The 23,161-nt window shown below is 38.3% G+C and overlaps 1 protein-coding gene across 1 annotated transcript in view; it reads right to left on the reverse strand.

Moving 5' to 3' along the window:
* The window catches only part of LOC104464349 (fibrillin-2), a gene marked incomplete at its 3' end in the record, with an annotated part of 79,284 nt that overhangs the window by 53,364 nt on the left and 2,759 nt on the right, over positions 1-23,161 (reverse strand). The window contains exons 3-6 of the mRNA XM_010077023.1: positions 17,136-17,261; positions 13,990-14,115; positions 5,535-5,654; positions 407-544 (exon numbers count right to left, since the gene is read on the reverse strand). Of these exons, the coding sequence (XP_010075325.1) occupies positions 407-544; positions 5,535-5,654; positions 13,990-14,115; positions 17,136-17,261 (510 nt within the window). The remainder of the gene's footprint in view (positions 1-406; positions 545-5,534; positions 5,655-13,989; positions 14,116-17,135; positions 17,262-23,161) is intronic.

Consider the following 23,161-nt stretch of genomic DNA (forward strand, 5'->3'; position numbering starts at 1 on the left):
GTACGGCAATCTAATAGTACTGTTCCGCAATCAATAATTGTACAGAAGCTAAGTGTTTCAGAACAGCTGGAAAAAGTGTTAACATCCTGCAACATAAAAAATCCCATAAGACTTTTACCAGATATTTCACTTTATTATTGTAGTCCTTCCCTTCACCAATGCACAGTCCCTGTGGAGATGAAACATATGTAATTATTAAAAGATTTATTCACATGTTACTTTCTGGTAACTTCAAAGTTAGTAGAATGATCTCTGATGGTGGAGATTACAAGTGATGCTAAACGAGACAAGTTAATTTCATAGATATTTTGTGTTGTCTGTTTGTTTGTTTTCTGTACAGAAAATGATTCGAATTTATCTAGGGGTACCTCTCTTCTCCCAAAAGATGTAGGATATGAGAGCATACCTAATTCACACCGCTCACATGGGCTGCCCCAAGCTGCTCCTAAGGTAGCACAACATTCAGATTTCAGTGTAGCACCATTGATGTTGACTTCACAGCGACCGTCTTGGATGGTAAGCCAGCAAGTCCCCTTCAGGCTATCTGCAGTGGAATAGAAAACAATATAGAATTGTCACAGAAAAAAGAGCTGGCATGCCATGTTCATGCTACCAGTAGACAGAGTACCAAGGGAGTACAGGTTCTCTTTTAAAAGAAAACTTTTCAATAGGATAATTTTGCACACATTTTAGTTTAAAAGTGGTGGAAAGGAATAATACTACTATTAAAACTGAGCAATAGAGCACACTGCTTGAGGCATTTTATAGTTCATGTCCCACAGCTAGCAGAGAGCCTTCAAATACTACAACGGATTTATTATTTTTTTTAATCTAGTGACTCATCAGTCTGAAATACAGAAGTTACAACAAAAGCAGAGATCACAACCTGGGACTCCCCCTTCCAGCTGACTGCCTGAACCACTGGGTTATGAAATCCAGGTGTTCTTGCCTGTCTCACTCTGTGAACCTTCAAGTTTGTCAGGAAGGAAAAAAAGATTAAAATGTGGGGGACAGGAGCGTACAATATTCTTTTAGGGGTCTGGTTCTGCTGGTGCATTAGCTATGCTTTGAAGAAACCTGTTAAGTTATACTCCACTCTCTGTTCCCCAGGGCTCAGCCCCAGCACACCCAGCTCCTGAATCACAAATTGGATTGGCAGGTTGGGAACCCAGACCAGCTCTGGGCAAGCCTGTTCCAGCAATGCCCAGACATGTCAGGCAGCACCTCCTGACTGCTGCCCATGCTAGACAGCCACTGAGCAGAGTGGAGATTTTCAGCCGTAAGTGTGGTCTCTGCTGCCTGAAATCCTCTGAAATTCTCTTTCGGGTACCCAAGTCTTAAAATCCATACTTTCAGCGCCCAACACATTTAAAAAAATATCAGTTAGATCCTAAATCAGTCATGTACTTTAAAAGTTGTACCTACAGCACCTTGTCTCAGTACCTTTACAATGTTACACTCAAATGGTATAAAATTTCTTGAAGCAGACAACAACCTTTGTGATCAGATAGCAAAAGCAGACTGAGAGGTCAGCCTGGGTAGAGTTTAAATGCATGTGCATACTCAAGAGTTCAAAGACAAGCAAGTGGCCCAGACAAATTTAATGAGATGACTAACGAAACAGGAATAGGATTGGGCTTTAAGATTTCTGTATACATACAAAAAGCCAGACCATCTATAAGTTGCTGTTGATCAGTATTACTACTACTTCATGTTTAGGAGCAACGTGTTTAAGATAGAACCATTCCCTCTTATTTTTTTCAAACAACTTCCAACTTTTTCTACAATATTGTCATGTTATAAAATTATGTAGACCACAGAGAGCACGACCTATCTTTCCCACACCTTGATCTGCCTTTAGCTAACAGTCAAGACATCATATGTCCCATATTCAGGAACCAACATGGGGAGGCGGAATATAGGTTCTTTATCTGCTCTTTCATGCCATGTCCAGCTTGCTGACATATGTTGATGTCTCTGCTTTATGTTATCAAAATGTAAATGCTTCTAGTGCTTTATTCACTAAAGTTTCTTGAGCTCAATATTATTTATTTTTAGTAGCCGACTTTACAGGATGGGAAAATCAAACTAATATATCAAAAATTATTTTAACTATATAAATTAGCAGGTGACTTTCCTCACACCAGTTGTATCTATATTATCCTGACAAAGTCTGTTTGTCTTATCTTTTTCAGGCTATGAGTGAATTTCCTTTATTTTATATAATTTCTCTTGTCCACACAAAATCTACAATGGGCAGTCACAGTGACTTACTTTGGTGAAAAAATCATCCAGCATCAAAGCATTCTTTCTGTTGCTTGCATCTCTTTGATTCTGACTTGAAGAAGAATATATGCATACTACAGGCAGATGGTAGCCTACTTATTTTGCACTATATGAATTCCACAAATCTCAACTAAAACATGCATAGAAAGCATGTATTAAGTGCACATTTCAAAAAGCACAAATGGCAGTATCCCTACCATCTGAGCAGCTCCCAAAATAGGAATGTAACACTTGTAACACCAACAGATGTATTTCAAAAAAAATTCCTCTTTGTCTCTAAGAGTGCAGCCTCAATACTGCAAACACTGTCAGTGTGCAAGCAAAATAAATGCAAAATATGTCAACATTTTTGCTGAATGCTTTTACTGTAAATGCTGAACTAACAACACTCATTTGCTGGAGGTTTGAGCTTAAATTTGAGCAGAAATGTTGTGACTTGAATTCTGTCTGTAATTTGAGCAAGCCATTTTTTTCTACCCAGGAAAGCTCAAACAGACAAACAGCTCACATCTATGCCCAATTCTACAGGTAATATCAATGCAAATGGCTCAAGCCACCTGGTTCGTCAGCCTTGAGGCTGAGCAGAGGGTGCAAAGGAACCAAAGGAACTGACAGATTGAAGTCTTCTCTCCACAAACTGAGTAAAGAACATGCATCAGCCATATAGCTTCTCCATATAACATCAGTCTAACGTGCCGTATGTGACCTGACTCCACAAGACAGTGAAAATCTGCAATAAGACCATGTAGCAACAAACGCATTGGAGCAATAAATTGTAAAAATAAAATTAACAGTGATGTTATGTTAACCCTTTCTTATTCTAACAGTGTTCTCATGTGCTTTTACATAAACATTTTATGCCTTTTTTAAGTTCAATAACTCCAATCATCATCATGAATGAAAGAAAAACTTCCTCTTATAATGTAGGACTGATTCTGATTCTGACATGAGAGCAAATTTGCAATTAAACTAGAAAAACTAGAGAGGGGTCAGAATCTGACATTGCCTTCTTTTGATCATTCCTATGAAGAATACAATAAATTCCCAAACCACAACACTGTTTTAGCCATAGTTTTATGTTTTGGCATATGATTTTTTATTGTAGTTTAGTTATTAAATTGTTCTTATCTCAACCCACAAATCTTTTTTCCCCTTTACTGCTTTAATTCTCTCCCCCATCCCTGGGAGGGGGACAGGTAAGTGAACGGGCTGTGTGGGGCTGGCTCTTAGCCAAGGGTAAACCCACCACAATCTCTGATGCTACAGGAATGCTTTGCAGGAGCAATTTGGTAAAAAATTAGGGCAAAGACATTGAATACACAAATCTTGCACTGCAGTGGTAATGGGAAAAAACATGCTTTCTCTACTTTACAGATTTTAAATGGCATACATTCAAAAAGAGCATTTGCAAGTTTTTCACACAGTAAACTACCTGTAACTTCCAACCCCTTACTCACTTTTCAGCAATCCAGCCTGCCCTTCTCTCATCACTACCAACTTCAATGGAAATTTTGCTAAAGTAGAAAAACATATGACTGGGGTCTAGCAGTATAAATCTGTACGTCTCACATTAGCTGCACTTCTGACCCTTTTGTCCTAACATATTCTCACCTGTAGTACATAAAACTCTTCCTCAGATTATTTTGATCAATGTGAAAAATTAATGATTAGGCTCACAGTATACAGGTGGCTTCTATTCTTCACTTTTTATCTGACTGTTCAGGTATTTATTTTGTTTCCATTTTATGTTACTTATCACTAATATTCAGGCCAAATGGGACCTCACACTGTAAACATTCCAATGGAAACCATTTGCAAACTAAATCCAGAACACTGTTATAATTAGGCCCTTAGCGAACTTGTAGCACCTTTGGTGTGAGAACACAACAAGATTAAAAGTGAGTAGTGCAAAAAAGGATATCTTAGTGTGGTCCTATCAAGAAATTAGCACAATGTAAAAAAGAACAAAAGTAATACTAAACTTTAGCGGCCAGTGATGCTACAACGAAATCTAAGAGAAGACTTGGTCTGAAAAGTAACATACCCTTAAAAAACATACTAAGGCATAGACAGACTCCATCATTAAATGGAAACTCGAGTCTTTGCATTCAATTTCCTATGTTAAGAAGATTTTGTCAGAGCAAGAAAGTTCAACGAAGAACACCCGACAAATCCATCTTAAAATAAAAGGAACATTTAAAATTAGCATCACCCATTTATTAATGACACTCCAATCCAATTTATCCCACATACCCTACCATGACTTCAGTTATATTACACAAGATGACACAATGGCAGCTTGTGATCAACTGAGAAGTACAGATGTCTCCAATCCTTTGAGTTTTCTTGGAAAGGCAAGGAAAAGAATATTAATTAATGACTTCCAAAGATAATGACAATGACATCTTGCAGACAAGTGTTGCTGCTAACTTCTGTGCAGCGCTCTGGTTTTTTTCAATGCAACAGAATCCTCAAAAGATACTAACATTATTTATTTATGTGTATATATATATATATATAAAAATCTAGTGTGTGCATGTGTATATGTGTGTATATATATATATCCACATATATAGTGTGCATATATACGTATACAAGAAAATACTCTTACGTGTCTGCTCCAGAGGTAGGGACCCTGACAAACTCGGATCTGTCTTACACACCTTTACCACCTTCCTGCAAAGAGCTATGAGATCGTGCTAGAATTCAAAAGCCATTAATGTTTTCTTATAGCTGGGAAAGTCACTCTTCACAGTTCATGAAAAATGTCCTGAACCCTAGAAGCCATGTGCTCTTCTATCACTATTTGAGTAGATGTTCCTCCAGTTTTACTTGCTTTCTTGTATCAGATTTAAAAGTGGCCAAAGAACTGTCTGGGCATTTCTGCTTTACAGTCTCTTTAACTACCAAACTAAGCACCTATAGCTTAACTCATACTGTCATTCCCCTATAGGACAAGATAATTATTTTTAATAAGACATCCCCATTCTCTCCCATCAATTGATACCTGCATCTCACCATTTTAACCATAGTTGGGACATCCTCAGGAATGTTTCTTTCAGTTTCCTCCTGCTCCCATGGAATCAATCAAATTAGTACGTGTTTGTTTGGTCTTACCTACGGAACCAGACATATTGTCTGCTATCACAGGGAAACTACTCAAATACATTGTTTTCTTAATTAATCAATATGATCAATGTTTTTCAAGTTAGTAAGAAAAAGAGAAAATAACAAAAGGAAATACCCACCAATACATATCAGTCCTGTAGAGTCCAGCTTGCTGCCAGGTGAACATTCACAATTGAAAGATCCAAGATTGTTCCTGCAGGCACCATTGACACACGGGCTGCTTTCACATTCATTTACATCTATAATCCAGAAACAAAAGGCACTCTTAGAACTACGATGTGCTTCTGGAAAATATTATACAGTGTAAATGCTGCTGTGAACCATGATTTGCCAAGACTGCCTGGTATATTTTGCCCTCCCCCTGGCTTCTCTCAGCATGACATTAAAAAGACACAGGGACAGGCAGGTAGCATGTATGTGCATAAATATAGGTACACATATTTTGAATGTGTTAATTAAATGGGTCTTTCCTACAAAGACAGTAATTTCAAACAATTTGGACTATAAAGTTTTCCAGCATCAATTATAACTGTCCTCTGAGAAAACAAAACTTTTTTTTTTCATAGAATGCAATGCATTTCCAGCCACAACATGCAGTGCACAAACAAAGGCCTTATTGTTTCTCTCATTTACGGCTCCATGAGGCTTTGGAAGAATTAAGAAAGCTCTGTCAGAAGCAAAATGTATACAGTGCTGGCTGCAATCCACTAGTTCTGGAAAGCGTTCAAGAAATAGGAGTTGAAACTGGAATACTGTAAACGGTACTTCTGTCTAGTCCCTAACTCCTTCTACTTATTACCCCTGTGAGTTTTTTAAGCCTGTTCAACTGTAAGAACAGGACCTTTGCAGACAGTATTATTTGCTGATTATTTTTTTGTTTAAAGTGAAATCAGTTTTAAGATTAAAACAATACTAGCTAATTCTTTCGAAGAACAACTGCAGATGCATATCCACCATTTCTTCTTGAATTCAACCAATTTAATTGTTTGATTTGGGTCCTTCATCAAGCCATGCATTCTTATCCAGCCAGATGGTTCCTTTGGTGGGCCTGAAATAAAACTGTTTAGTGCTTCCTTATGTTTGCTAGTAGTGCTTGAGGAATAATGTCATATCCATAAACTAAAATAGCCTGATTTAAATTAATTATAAATTAATGCAGGATCTAGTTAAGCCCTGGAAACATTAATGGCATCAAGAGATCATTTTCAAGACAAACTAAAATACCTTCCATATTTTTTAGAAGTAGTGAAAAAGGTACTGTTTGCTATTTGATATGTTATGATGCATCAAGCCTTTGTTTCACTAGATACATATTTTTTCATGATATTCTGGTGTCATGGGAAGCAATACATGTTTAAAATGCTCACCAAAAAAAGAAAGAAAAAAAAAAAGAGACGGAAAATGCCCAGAAATCAGCAAACTTAGGAAACTGAGCTCTCTCTTCACGCCAAAAGCTAGCACTTACTTTAAAAGCCGATTTTCACAGTCCCTTTACTGGAATTACCTACAAAGAGCAAATAGGACTTGTCCTTGAACACCAGAAAGTTTTTTAATAGCAACAGAGCTTTATGTTTATCAAGTCTACTCTTAAAATTGTGGATTACCCAGTTTACACATCAATCACACACAGATACAGAGACATAAAATCTAGGAGGCCTTACCAGGTCAGGACAGTGTATTACATGAACACAACCACACAGTTTGATGGCTGGCTGTACTGGGCTAACTGCGTCAGCAGCACCCAAACTGGTAAACCCCGTCCTACTATGGCCTGAGAAGTCACACGGGGCATTAGGCAGAGCTTCCACGTTTCTCTGCAAACAGCCTGCTTAGACAGAGTTGGTTGTGTTGTCTAAAGTTGGGTCCTGAGACAGCTTCCTATGGAGAATGCAGCAGGGTGTACGAGCAGGTGGGGCCAGGCTGAGTCCAGCACTGTTCATGTACTGACTTGATGGGCCAGGAAGTGCAGTACAGAGGTAATCAAGTAGATCTAGAAAGCCAGTTAGTACTGACAGAGGGTGTTCTAAGTCCTTCTGTATTTGAGCTGGCAATCTGGAGGGCTTGCCAACATTTATCTGCTCTGCAGCCCTCTTCCTCCCTGTAAATACATTTCAGACTTTATTACCTGAGGTTTTATTATCCAAGGTACGCTCCTTGCATCCCTAGCCCCCTGCTCTCTCCCCAGCCAGCAATAGCTGGTAGTGAAGAGCAGTCTTTGCTGCTTTTGCAGAGAAACCAAATACCTGGTTCCCACAATTAGATTCAGAACACACTGAGACAAAGACATCATCTTAAATATGTTCTATATGTCAATTCTCTGAATAGAAATGTCTTGGAGAAGGGTACACTTCTTCTTCCTTTCCACCTGCCATGTTATTTTCAGTAGTTGTCTAACTTTAAAAAAAAAAAAACAAAAAAAATAGAAAAGACAGGACAAATTAACTAAATTTAAGCTATATACAGTTTATCTCTGTCAAAGGCATCAAATCTTCATTGTCTTTTGAAGTCCTAGAACAAAGGGACATCGAATGAAGCTGGCTAGTAGAAAAACAAGTAAAGAAATGGTTCTTTCCACAACAGGTAGAGAAACTGAAAATCCTTCCCCTAGGATATTGAAGGCTTGCATTAATCAATGGCAATCTGGACAAATTCATGAGAGATAAATTCACCAAGGTCTGTATAAGATGAATATCCCACATCAAATGTCAGAAGTCCCTGAACAACAACTGTTGTGGATTCAGAGAGTACTTTTGGAAAATATTGTTGCATACTTGCTCTGTTGTGGGTCAGAGGGATCTTTGATCAGTCTCTGCATTTATGTCACTGCTTTTATGCAGATATCATCCTCTGTCCAGTCAGTTGCAAGTGCTCTTCCCCTACTTTTAGCTGAGAAACAACTTCAGAGAAGTTCCCATAAGGGACCAGACATAATCTGTGCCACAGACTCTTTGGGGTTTTTGGACACCAAAAATAGTCTTCACTGAGCACATGCAAAATGAGACTTACAACTTGGCCACTTCTGAGCACATTTTCAGAGTAAAGAGGAACTATTCTGACACAAATGCTACACAAGAAATTACAAGCTGCAACAGTATAGAGGAGTAACAGCTTTTTAAAGAAAAAGTCACAAGGTTTGCACATTTCTAAACACACAAATCAACATTTTATTGGAAATGAACAAAAAGTTTTGTCTAAATTTTTTAAAGGCAAAATTAAAACCTAGTCTGACTCAGACACCCAGTGAAGAAAACTACAGGTCAAGTGCTTGAATTCTGATTAAGATATTTATAGCTGAAAGCTGTTGATTTTCATGTAAAGTGTCATATGCTTTTAACAACTGGCAGCCCAAACACACACAGGTCTGCACATACACAACAAATGTGCAAGACAAAACACTGTAATACGCATAGTTGCCACTAACCAAAACATCACTTCAATCATATTTAGAATATAAAAAAATGCATGAAACTTAAAACACTTCACATTTATAGATGTAATATCAGGTTATCGTGCCTATCTTTAGTTCTCCCTGATATTTAACAAGTTAGGTTTACAATCCATTTTCTTCTAGGAAAACACATCTTGTATTTCGGGTTTTCAGAGTTAAGAAGAAACCCAAACCTAAGAAAAAATAGTTGAGGGGCACACCTGGAAGCTGATGTCCCCAAAACTAAAGCCAAAGATAAATGAATAAGTGGAGATAGGGGGGCCAAGGCATCTGAAGGTCAATACCTTATGAAGAGTGAAGCAGCCCTACTGACTTCATAGGTCACATTCTTCATTCTCTGTCCAAAGACAGTGAAAGGAGAAAAAAATACTCAAACTGAACATATGGGAGTGCAAAAATGGGGAAGAACAGAAAGGTGATACACCATTGTGAGAGCTGACCACTTCCCAGACTGGGAGAACTGCCTGTCCATTTCAAGCCAAAGTGATCTAGTCTAAATCCTCACACAAGTTTGCATCAAATGTGGCAAAACAGCTGACTCTATCTGCCAGGTTGCTGCCATCCATAGGGTACATGGCCCTTTCACCTTTCCTCCTCTTTTTTCTCCCAGTCTCCATTTCCACCCTTCTCAAGTGCCGTGCCAGCCCCTCACTGATCACACAGGCAAAGAGTCACTTTCCATCTTCTGGGATGAGAATGGCAGAAACTGCGTGCGAAGCCCAGGGACGAGGGAGGATGTATTGTGGAACCAGACTCCTCATTTCACTTTGCCCTACTGCAGGCAAAGGAATATTCATCCCATTTCTCTCTATGGAGTAAAAAGAGGGAGAGCAGCTTTCACTGAGGATTAAGGTACATGTATCTGGAGCCATTAACTTCTAGTTGTTTCTAAAACTATCTTGTGACTACACTTTAGGCCTCTAACCCCCAAAAACCAGTTTGTTACTTTTCTGCTTTTGACATACTTCAGCACTTTGCTAGGTAACAAACAAACAAAAAACCCCAAAACCAAATAAAAAATTGACTCAATGTTATTGAGTATTAATGAGCTTATAATATTGCATTGACTGCTCCCCAAAAACCAAAATTCAGTAAAAAAAAATAAATTAAAGGATGAATGCATTCAGCATTATTGCTCTGCTGAATCAGGAGAAAAAGTATCACATGCACAATGTAAACAAACTCCAAAAATTGTTTCCATACACCTTCTTGTAATAATATTAAATGGTAATTGTAACAAGAGTGAGCAAGAAACCAACTTGAGTCTAATACTGTTTTATATTTTTAAATAAGAACTGCTATGTATGAAAATATTTATCAGGTTTTTTTTTTAAAAAAAACATTTTTTCTTCCTAAGTGAAGTGAGTGTACATTGTAAATGTCAGAGAAACAAAAATTGAAACAGCCCACTGTACATTCCTGGAAATGAACTTCAAAGCACATCTGCTTTATGTTTAACTAGTTATGTCACTGGAAACACAATCTAAACCACAGAGACTGTTGTAAAAATCTCAACTTTCACAGACTATGGAGCCTCAAAGTACTCCCCCTTTCCCCACCATAAATTGATAAAAAATTTCAGTTGAACTATAAATGAAAAAAGTGAAGGTTCTTGTTGTTTCTTCACAGTTACTGATGGGAGTTATCTTCATTAAAAATATGCTGATGAGTAATAAGCATCAGAGCATTTTCAGAGCACAACACAAAAAAACTTCTGGCTACAGAAGTTTTTTACAGCTAGTGAATCTGTAACTCCAAAACAAATTATACGTAGTGTTTCTTTAAAAACAGAATTTGGACAGGAAGAGATTCATTTATTCCTCAACTGCCAGCCCACTCAACATTAGAAAAAATATAGTATATTTAAGAGGTTTTGTAGATGGTTTTTTGCCATACAGGTTTTTTACCTCATTTGCTAAATTTAAACGTCAATGTAACTATGAGATTTCAGATGAAGATGACAGATCCTTCATCACCTATGTAAGTTAATGTAGATAACAACATTGTAAGAAACTGAAAATCCTTCAGATTCTGCTCTATAAACAATAAAAAATTAGAAGTATTTTAGGGTGATTACACTTTGTTCATAATGGAAATACTCCTACAAATCTGAAGTTTTACTTAACGATCATTATTGGAGGTTTTTTTTTTTCCTAAATGAGAAAATGGGATTTTTTTCTTCTATTAAAAAAATATTTATTTTAAACGGGAGCATTCATGCCCAATCACAAACTCATTGCTCAGAGTTCAGCAGACATACAGAATTATGAAATACAGCCAAGAAAACCAAAGCCACTGTTATTCTAAGATGACGAAATATCCTCCTTTTTCAGTAACAAGCTAAACCTGATGACCACCATGAAATGGGAATAAGAATCTTTTAGAATATCAAATAATACTACTTCATTAGTCTTTGCAGGAGCCACAGTACAAATATTTCAAACATGTACAGACATATGTTTTTTTACAAATATCTAAAAAAAAAGTTAAAGAAAATCAGATTAAATACATTAATTAAAATCTCAGCAAACCCACCAAACAGAAACCCAAACAGCCTTAACTTTGTAAGTTTGAACTATCATCTCAGTATTTTTTCTTTCACAATAGAATAGTTTTTAATTTACATAACAACCTGCTTAAATAAGGTGTGTGTGCATTTTCCACCTCACGGTCAGGTTGGCCTAAATTGTGAAATATCTCAATTCCTGTATTACTAGATGACTGCCAGAGGCACTACGGCGTGTTAGTTTGATGAAATAATATTGGTTCTTTACTCGTGTTTTTAGAACTGATTCATAAACTGACAGTTTGGCAAGTGCACCTGATTTCCTTAGACAAACCTAAAAGTGGCCACATTCCTCTGAAAAACATGCTAAGGTGCCATTAAGATGTGACATGCTAGCCATCTGGGTTTCTGACAGTATCTTCTCTTCATACACTTTCCTGCGAACTCGATTTTATCTTAACTGGACCTTTTTTTTTTTTATACTATGGTTTTGCAATCAGTATCATCTGGTAATGCCATCTAAAGAAGTCACCCTCTCCTCAGTGAACTATTAATTCAAATGAACTAGTAAATTCATTCGCACTCCAGAATAACTCTACCTTATGCTCTTCTCCACTTAAACCATCCTCACAAAAAAACTAAGATAGGGGACTCACAGATTTGGTTCACTATATCATGATCCCCCAAATTTCTTCTAGCACAAGAAAAAACACACTGCAATGATGATAAGGATGTCCAGAAGACAGAAAAGATCGCTGCTTTTCTAAGGCTGTGGTGGCTTAATGCAAGCACGACACCACCTTTTCGTTGTTGTTGTTGCTGTTGTTGCTGTCAAATCCTTATTTTCAGTATTTATATTTATATTAATATTACTATTACCATGAAAAATAGGGTTTATATTTGAAAATCTATATACATTTTATTTCAATAACTTGGCTAGATGGTTTGCATTCTGGCATCTCATTCATCTACCTTTCGGTCAGTTTTATGCTCTGAAGCTGATGGTCTTTTCATCGTGTTAGTGACCATCTCCCTTTGCTATACTATTCCAGTTTTTCTGTCTAGAAGATTCCTTATGAAACATGCACATTAAGGGGCACACAGTAAGCTATTTTCACAGACAGAAATCTTTCAGTACACGGAAACCTCAGATCTTGAAGAATAAATTTCACCTGACCATTGTGGATAAATACTAGGCATTGAGACTACTTGCAGAAAGAGCACTATAAATCCATGGGAGGATGATATAAGAAAAGCCCTAATCTAAACAAGTATTACTAATTTGTAACATACAGGGAGAGAAGAAATTTCAGCTTTTAAAAGTGAACTCTGAAAAACATGTGTACTAAAATTTAAAGGAAAATAATTTGGTTTTGAACAGAAGTGGTAAAGAGGTGAATGATTTGATACTGCCAGAATTTAAAGTATTTAATGAGATGTTTTGAATGTAAACATGTTCACATTCCAAACAGTTGGAGACATTCAAAATACTATTACCCCCCACACCGTGTTGCTTGCTTCCACTCCTCTGCTGAAAACTGACAAAGAGCACCTGAGTGCTCCTCACTCGCTGCAGTGCAAAGTTAGCCTGTTCAGCATATGCTGCTAAGGAAATGGTTTAAGTTAACCTCACTGATCTTACACAGCAAGAATGGCTTACAGACTGCTTCTACTTCCCTTTCTCTGTGTTTGTTTAGCTGCATGGCAGTAACTTCTGTCTGATCAGTAATAACAAGCAGCTGAGGACAAGAATGTCTTCCATGGCTTCAGATCTGGACTGTGACATCAGTTCACATAACAGGTATTCCATAACAAAAGATTACAGCTTCCCTATCGCTCCCTCAAATACAAGACTTTTTACTATAAAAGCTTTCTAATTATAACAAACATTCAGATTTACAGATCATGGAACCTAATAAAAAATAATGCAAAATACCAGTAAAATTCTACTATTATGAATACTAATTGAAAATTAAGACAAAAGCTAATGCTTCTATTTTGACTTTTTTTGTATGGTCTTGCTTATTTTTTCTCTATAATTAAAACTTCTCATGAGTTTCTGCTTTGTAACATTTTCCTTGCTCTAACATCTGTGTTCACTAGTAATATAAGAAAGTAATTTGGATTATACTGTAAAAAAAAAAAAGGGGCAATTTTAGTATCACCAGGCAGTAATATCCAGATCCAGGAGTTCAGATAGCACACAAAACATCATAAATATGAGAATTTGATCCAGAATTAACTGTTGCCACAGACTGAAGAGAGAAAAGAAAGAAGAAGCTCTGATCAAAACAGACGCATTTCCCAACATTATAGACTAGGTGTTCCTGCTATATGATCAAAGGCAAACATAGATTCCCCTTTATTCCAGCCTAAAATGTTTAATCTAAGGAAAAAACATTATTTTCATGTAAAAACGAACTGATAACTTTTAAATAAATTCAATGGCAAGACTAAAAAATGCTGCAGAGAAATTACAAGAGTGATGCAATGATTTATGCAGTATCATAGTTCTGTCTTTTCCTCTGGTATTCATCACCGCCGGGAATTTTTTGGTGATCATTTAGCTTTAAAGCTGTGTAATCAGCAATAAAATTAACACAACTTGCAGATTTTTCACCTTCACATGTGTCTGTCTCAGTGCTGAACACGTAACCCTTTGGACAAGTGCAGCTGTAACTTCCAGGGCTGTTTCGACAGAGCCCATTATCACACAGCAACCCATTCACTGAACATTCATCAATGTCTGCAAAAAAATGAATTAGACATACCAATGAGTGCAAATGCCATGAGATGCCTTCACCTTCACAAGTAGCCCCTGTTGCTTTCTATAGCAACAATTAGGTTGCTGGACATCCAGTTTTCTACACAGTGACTAAGCAAGGAAAAATGTTAACTCTTAGTTTCAAAAATCTAACTAATTTTCAGATTCTCATCACAAAGAATTCTGTTCTACTTTTGAAGTTTTTAATTAGCAGGCTCTAAAAGTAGTTCATGTCTTCATGTTCAAAGTCTTCAAATAATAATAATGTTTTCCTAGAATGACCTTGGGACCTTTGTCAATTGTATGCTATATCACCATGACAAGTTTATGAAGGTCTATTTGCTTTGAAATCAGTATTTTAGTATTTTTTTTAAACGCACAAATAACAGTGTGTTAGTTCACTATTCTAATCCTGTTTTATGGGCAAAACCTGATTTTGCTATCCATAAAATAAATATGTGTATTAAAGTCTAAATTGTACAGTTCATGTATGGCAGACATCTCAAGAGCACACCTAGGTATCTCCCCTCCAGAAGTAAACCATATTAAAAAACCCAACCCCCATGATTAAGACCAGGATATCAAGGACACTGAATAGGAAAAACCCATAAATTAACATCACTTCCTGAACAACTCTTATACTAACTGCAAATAATGCTAATAAAAAGCAATCAATTTTCCTCATTGCACCATTGTTTACTTTTAAAAAGAAAAAAAATAATTTTAAGCTAATTTCCTTAAGTGCCCATCACATGTCACAAATACTTAAGCTTATAGAACAATACTGACAGGATAAACCATGATAAACCTGACACTTCATTCTGCGTTAGGGTGTCTCCCATATTTTGACTGCTTGTTCTCCCAAACTTAATTGGGAGAATTGAAATCTTAAATCAACTAGATTTTTTTAGAGAGTTTCAGTTTAAAAATAAAGGAGAAAACCAAGAATGCAATATAATTGCAATCTGGAGGTTTTTGGTTTCCCAACTATATTAGATTTTGCAAGCTATGCCTATAAATTCCTTCAGGATTTAAGACAATAAAGTCTAAATTTCCCCGGTTAATAAAGCTGAGATTTAGGTTTGGCAATTGCAAAGCAACTCTTCTAAACTAACCTGTCCTTAATCTAATCTAATCTGATTTTAACCAAGAAAAGAAGGATGGATTTGGAATCTGGCATTTTCAAGAGCAATAAACTTTAATTTTGAGCTTGTTGTCATACAACCCTTTAACCCAAACTAGCAGTGTGATGAACATATTATTTCCTTAGAATCTCACAGAATAACTTCAGATTTGGACTGTGATCTATTGTGATACGCACGGTAAAAACACAGAACAATATAGCTCATGCTCTAAAAACACTTAAAACTGGCAAAAACATTGTCTGTGTTCTGTTTTATGACCATTTTTTATTAAATGGCAGCTCACGATTTGTACCATTAATTAAAACATTTCAACCCTTTATTTGACTGTTCATATTTAAATTATTTTGTATAAAAATTTTGCTAAGAATAAATGCATCCTCACAGTCAGTATGCTGTATTTTTATTTAAATAATTAAATAGACATATACCTCCACTAACACTTACATAATCCGAAGTGTAACTAGATAGACAAAATCCCTTGCCATAAAATGCATTTGGAAAAGGAATAATAAGTGAAGTATTTTAAAAAAAACACCAACAGTTTTCTGCAGCAGTGCCTTTCCTGCCTTTTGGCATATTTAGGGCCTTTAGAAAGTAAGTAGCTGTAAAATCCCTTAAGTCAAGCAGATGAAAAGAAACACTTATTACTTGTGTTTGCTTTGCATCACTAGGTAGGAACATTTGGTATTAAAAGTATACCACAGTTACATAGTCAGGTTTTCCCTATCAAAAATGGTGGGGTTTTGCTGAACACAAATACCAGTGATAGGTCAGTAAACCTTTAAGTGGAGAGATCAATAATTCCCCAAAATAAACATACCAGGTGGTAAGATGATAGTTAAGAATTTCTAATGGTTTTGGAAAGATTTCCATTATCTTTTAATAGAAAGAAACTTCAGTTTTCTGTTTAAAATTACAGGACTATAACATGTCTGTAAGGGCTATTACTGTACAATGTACTTGTGGTATAATACACTTTTAAGAAAGTAAGAATTCCCAAATGAAACAAAAAGTACTGAGTTTCATGTATGACCATGAATAATAAAATTAATTACACAGAGAATGACACACATAAGATACTATCTTCTGTTGGGTATTCCTGAACACTTGCAGAAAATGTATCTAGATACCACAAGAACACACTGTTATAAACCTCAACCAAACCACATATGCCAATCAGAATTTTCTGAAGTGAATCATTCCTGTATACTGGTGCCCTGAAATTCTGAAGAGTAATAGAACAGCTGTTACACTTGAGCTCACTGTCCAGACATGATTTGTGAAATCCAAGAGTGGGCCATTGCTTCCTTCACGAGTTGAGGCTTTCAGAAATTAGAGCACTAAGCATGCATCAAAACATTCAGATGCACTTATGTAACTTGGTGACATCATGAGTTATTCCATACTGCAGAGATTGTGCACATAGGCCACTAGTTGTCATTCATTATGATAATGACAGCCATCTGTTACATTTCAGTATGCAAAACTGTGACCTTCAGCTCTTGACAAACTATCAACCAGCCTTGAAAGGAACACATTTTAGATGGTTTAGTGTTATACATTAAAATGTAACACAAACTGATCTATGTTACTGAGAAAATTAATTCCTAACCTGCAATGGTACCTCCTGCTTACACTTCCCAAACAGTAATACCCTCGCACCAAATAACAAGAAAATACACCAGGAAGAATACTATCTATGCAGTGAAAGAGAAAAGCAGTTTCATTACAACTTTTTTTTGCATTTTCATTGTAGCTTTAAGAATTAGCTGTCTTGCAACTTAAATTCTACCAATTCAAAATAACATCAATGTAGTGATGAATTACTCAAAAACAATAAAATATTCAGCAACTTACCCACACAATTCCTTCCAGAAGGATCAGGCTCATAGCCACTGTTACAGTTACAACGATAGCTGCCACGTAAGTTTTCACAAATTCCATTGGAGCAAATATCAGGATCCAATGCACACTCATTAATATCTGTATTAACACAACACAGAAGATAATCGGATACTGAAAGATATGAAAAACTTGGTCCTGTGATAGATGTGGACAACATCTGACTCACTGGAAGTCTGGACATTGTTTATTCAGAGCAAGGGTATAGGAAGGGTGCAGCCAGAAGGCTGAAAGAAGCGATTGTGCCCCTCTATTTGACACTAGTGAGGCCAAACCTAGAATACTGCGTCCAGTTTTGGGCCACTTCATGAGGTTCACATGGGCCCACTCCTCAAGCCTGTCATGGTCCCTTTTGCCTCTAGTGAATCAACTAGAGTCATCTACAAACAATGACTTGGTGTCATCTACAAACTTGTTGAGGGTGCACTCAATCCTACCTAAGTCTGTCATTGATGAAGACATTAAACAGTATTGGGGGTTACTTATTACTGGTTTCGTCTTGGACATTGAGTCACTGTAACTCCTTACGCATGACAACTCAGCTGATTCCTTATCTAACAGTCCATCCATCAAACTCATCTATCTCCAGTTTAGGGGAAAGAGAAGAATGTTTTGTGGGACCGTACCAAAGGCCTTACAGAAGCCAAGGTGGATAATATCAGTAACTTTTCCCTTGTCCACTGGTGCAGTCACTCCATCACAGAAGGCCACGAGATTAGCCAGGCACGATCTACCCTTGGTTAAGCCATGTTGGCTGTCTCTAGTGACTTCTGTCTTCCATGTTTTGACATAACTTCCAGGAGGATCTGCTCTACAATCTTATGAGGCACCAAGGTGAGGCTGACTGGTCAGTAGTTACCAGGGTTCTCCTTTCTATCCTTTTTTAAAAATGGGTGTGATATTCCCTTTTCTGCACTCACTGAGAACTTTGTTTGGCTGCCATTTTTCAAATATGATGCAGAGTGGCTTAGCAACTACATCTGCCAGTTCCCTCAGGACGGTGGGATGGATCTCATCAGGTCCCATGGACTTGTGTACACTCAAGTTTCTCAGGTGGTCTTGAATCTGATTCTCTCCTATGACGGGATGTACTTTGTTCCCCCAGTCCCTTCCTTGATGTTCAGAATTGAGAGATATTGGAAGAGTAATTACCAGTGACAACTCAGGCAAAGAAATCGTTGAGTACCTGAGCCTTCTTAAGTCTGTTGTCACTAGTTCTGCCTTAATTATTGTGTTTGTGTGTGTCTGCGTACATTTTCTTGTAGTCTTCCTTTTCTGACCAAAGTCCCTGTAGAAGCCTGTCATATTCTTCTAATTTCTTGCCAATCTCAGCTCCATCTGTGGCCTAGCTTTCCTGATCTCATGTCTACACATCTGGGCAGCGTCCCTGTATTCTTTCCAGGATACTTGTCCCTGGTTCCACTGCCTATGCATTTTGTTCTTCCACTTCAGTCTGACCAGGAGGCCCTTACTCAGCCATTCCAGTCTCCAGCCTTCCTTGACTGATCTCTTGCCTGTGGGAATTGACAGCTCTTGCGTTCTAAGGAAAATGTCCAAAGAGAATCATAGAATAATATATAGATGAGGGTCTTCTCTGGAAGTTCTCTCTTGCTCCAGGTTATCTCCCTCTGGGTCACCCTTCTCTCAAGTTCATCTCGGTCTCTTGAACACTTGGGATATCTCAGTTCTGGGACTGCGGTTTTGGGACTGTCTCTGCTTCGGGATCATTAGCCAGGAACAGGCTGAACCTCGGTCATCAGGTGGTGAGCAGTACCACTGTGTATGACTCATTTGTATATTTGTATATATTACTATTATTACCAATATTATTATTATTATTTCCAATATTATTGTAGTTTAGTTATTAAATTGTTCTTATTTCAACCCATGACCCTCTTTTCCCTTCATTCCCTTAATTCTCCCCTCCTTCCCTGGGAGGGAGGGAAGGGAGAGGGTGAGTGAGAGGTGTTGTGTTTTGCAGCCACCCTGAGTAAAACCACAACAGTGAATCGCTTCCCCGGGCAGCCTGTTCCAATGTTTGAACAGAGCTGCCAAAAGATGAATTTCAACAAGTCACATAAAAATGTGGTGTTTTGCTGATAGCCAAGCAGGTTCAAAGCACAACAGTGTCCCATCCACTAATTCCTTGAACAACTGAAAGTTCACTCTCCTAAAATTCAGGATTCTGGTTTTACTCTTCACCTGGCCTATATCCCTCAAGCTCATGGGTTGTACCAGGGCACGATGACCAGCTGGAGTGCACAGAGCTCTGCCTGTGTATGAAGGAGAAGCCAACTGTGATCTTCTGGGTCATAATTAAAGGGAGGGCTGCTAAGGGGGTTTGCTACCTGCCACCCAACAAGGAAGAGCGAGCGGATGAGGTCCTCTATAGACAGACAGGAGCAGCCTCACATTCACAAGCCTTCGTCTTCATGGGAGACTTCAACCACCCCAGTATCTGCTGGAGGGACACACAGTAGGCCATAAGCAAGCCAGGAAGTTCCTGGAATGCACTGATGATAACTTCTTTCTCCAAGTGATCGAGGAGCCAACAACGAGAAGTGCTATGCTGGGCCTTGTTCTCACCAACAAGGAAGAGCTGGTGGGAATGTGAAGCTCAAGGGCAGCCTGGGCTGCAGTGACCACAAAACAGTGGAGTTCAAGATCCTTAGGGGGGTGAGCCAAATCTGCACCTGCTGCCAGCCGGGACACTGGTGTGGCTGCTGGTGGACGGGGAGGGGCAGCTCCATCTCTACATCAATGGCTGTGACCAGAGGGTGGCTGCAGGGGGGGGGAGGGGGATGGTCCCAGCCCCCTGTTACATTCTTCTCAAGCTCTACAGCTAGTGCCAGCAAGTGAGGGGGTGCACGCCCAGACCTCCCCAGGCACCCCCTGGGACTCCAAAACACACCTGGGACCCCAATACTCCCCCCCACCAGGGACACTGGGGCCCCCCCAAGGGACACTGGGACCCCCCCAAGGGACACTGGGGCGCCCCCCCATGAGGAACCTTCAGGTCTGAAGTCCTCAGCACAGGAAGGGCATGGATCTGTTGGAGCAAGTTCAGATGAGGGCCAGGATGATGATCAGGGGGCTGGAGCACTTCCTGCATGAAGACAGTCTGAGAGAGTTGGGGTTGTTCAGACTGGAGAAGAGAAGGCTCCGGGGAGACCTTACAGCAGACTTCCAGTAGCTGAGGGGGACCTATAGGAAAGATGGGGAGGAACTCCAGGAGTGTAGTGATAGGATGAAGTGTAATGGTTTTCAGCTGAAAGAGGGTAGATTTAGATAAGATATTAGGAAGACATTTTTTCCTGTGAGGGTGGTTACGCACTGGGTTGCCCAGGGAAGCTGTGGATGCCCCATTCCTGGAGGTGTTCAAGGCCAGGCTGGATGAGGCTTTGAGAAACATGGTCTAGTGGAAGGTGTCCCTGCCCACAGCAGGGGGGTTGGAACTTGATGATCTTTAAGATCCCTTCCAACCCAAACCATTCTGTGATTCTATGACCACTGCAGCCCAGCCTGCCATCAGTCTTGAACTCACTAATTAGTTCATCTGTGTTGGTAAGCAACAAGTCCAGTAATGCTTCTCCTCTGGTTAGGCTGCCTATCACCTGGATTAAGAAATTATCCTCAGTGCGCTCCAAGAGTCTCCTGGACTACATACAGCTTGCTGTGCTGCTTTTCCAGCAGATTTCAGGGTGATTGAAGTCCCCTAGCAGGATCAGTGCTTGATGTATGAGAAGAGGCTGAGGGAACTGGACTTGTTTAGCCAGCAAGAGGGAAGATGAGAGGGACATCCAATAGGAGTTCTCCGATCTTAATAGATGATTACAGAGAAGATGGAGCCAGACTCTTCTTGAGGTACACAATGACAGGGCAAAAGACAACAGTTACTAGTTACAACAGGGGAAATTTTAACTGATCACCAGGAAAACAATTCTTCCCCAAGACAGTGGTTAAGCACTAGAGCAAGCTGCCCAGAGAGGCTATGGAAACGCCATCCTTGGATATTTTCCAAACTCCACTGGGCAAGGCCTTAAGAAACCTGATTCAACTTTGAAGTTTCCCCTGCTCTGAGCAGAAGGTTAAGTTGGATGACCTCCAGATATCCTTTCCAACCTAAATCAATAGCAAATTATGCGTTTGTAAGAATACCTTGATGCAACGTACCTAGCTTGTGCGCTCAGTGCCTGTGGTTTAAGCATCTAGGTAAGAACTTATATTATTAAGTGACACATACTTTTCCTAATACAGGACTAATGCATAGACAATATCAGAGCATACTCAGTCTTATAGAAATTATAGCACTTGCAGGCAATTTAAAATTTTTCTTAAATCAACAGAATAGGATGATGAATGAGATATATTCCCTGAATTTACAGTCCCATATAGAATTTCTTCTGTAGTTGGAAAATTCCAAAATATTCATATGAACTATAAGAACAGGAACAGGATAGTTTTGATATTTTTTGCCTCTGAGAAAATTTTTCAACATTAAATTATTTCTTCCCATATGGTGAGCCTATTACTTTAAATAGTTCCCTTTCCAAACCCTGGAAAGAACAGTAGGGGTGCTGGCCTAGCTGCAACTTCATAAAAAGCTTGTTTTACACTTATACTGATCCATTTTTTATAAATAACATTTCCTCTTTACTCACAGTGCAGTTTAGATCATGATTTACATATACACAGATAAGCATTTGGAAAAATCATGCTATCTCTAGATTAAACTCAAAGGTATGAGACATCTGAAAATTTCATAAGAAAATACAAATTAACATAGTATTTCAGCTTTATGTTTTCTTTTGATCAAAAGGCAAGAGCTTCTAAATGGCAAATAAAACCTTTATGACAAGAGCTTCACTGATAAAGTGTATTCCCACTCACTCTTGATAATGAGAATGTATGAGGAACACAACAGAATTTTTATTACGGATTGCATGTGGAATCAGTATTCCTCTCCTTCAGTTAACTGAATTGGCAAAGAAAGTCCCTTGGTATAAGCACTGAAAATTGTCTGAAAGGTTGCTGTACAAGACATACAGAAAATACTAGGGCTTTCCTTAGAAATCTAAACAAAGAGGGATTTTAGTTGAGATATGAACCCCTAAGAGATTATAGTCTTTATTGTGCAGTTGGTAGAGACCATATTTGGTTTTATATTTTTCATTATAAATTTTACTTTCTATGTATCCAAAACAACATATAACCTCCCTACCACGCCACCTGTAAACTCTCATGGTAGGCTGCTGTTTGTATAATATTATGGTACACTGCTGTTATTTCTCCATGAGATTTACAGATTCTTCAAATGGACTTTGTATAATTCACCGAAAATAAAACTGAGAGAATTTACCAACTCTATTGATTTTAAGTTATTTGTAAGTTTGGCAACATGCTAAGCAATGAGCTCACAGAGAAGAAAAAGCTATGCATATACACTTACAGTACTGAACTGAAACATAATTTATTTTACTATAGTACTATTTTTAAAAGTTATGTAGGCTGTTACTAAGTATAACCATCAGAGGGTCTCATTCTGTTCCTAAAAAGCAGCTTTAATGCTGACAAGGATAAGAGCTATACAAATTAAATGCCTGGAAGTATTGAATGTACAGTATCTGCTTTAATTTGGCTACAACTTTATTAACTCATGAGGGAACTATCTAGCAATAAATCATAACATTGTGTTCCACCATTCCTTCTTCAACCCACTCTACTTATTTGGCAGTTGCAGCATGTGTTACCCTACTTCAGGCCTGGCTCAGGTACTATTTTTAAAATCCCTCTCTCCGCGGGGCTAGGAGGCTGGAGCTTTCCAGTATAATATATAATAATTATAGGTCAAACCTTAAATTGGATTACATTTTTTAAGAGCAGAATAACCTTCCCATGATTCAGGAGGAAGCAGTTAATGACCTGCTACACCACCCGGACACACGCAAGTCTATGGGGCCAGAATGGATTCCACCCGAGAG

Source organism: Pterocles gutturalis, unplaced genomic scaffold (genome assembly GCF_000699245.1).
Source record: "Pterocles gutturalis isolate BGI_N339 unplaced genomic scaffold, ASM69924v1 scaffold13078, whole genome shotgun sequence".
Classification (NCBI taxonomy): domain Eukaryota; kingdom Metazoa; phylum Chordata; class Aves; order Pterocliformes; family Pteroclidae; genus Pterocles; species Pterocles gutturalis.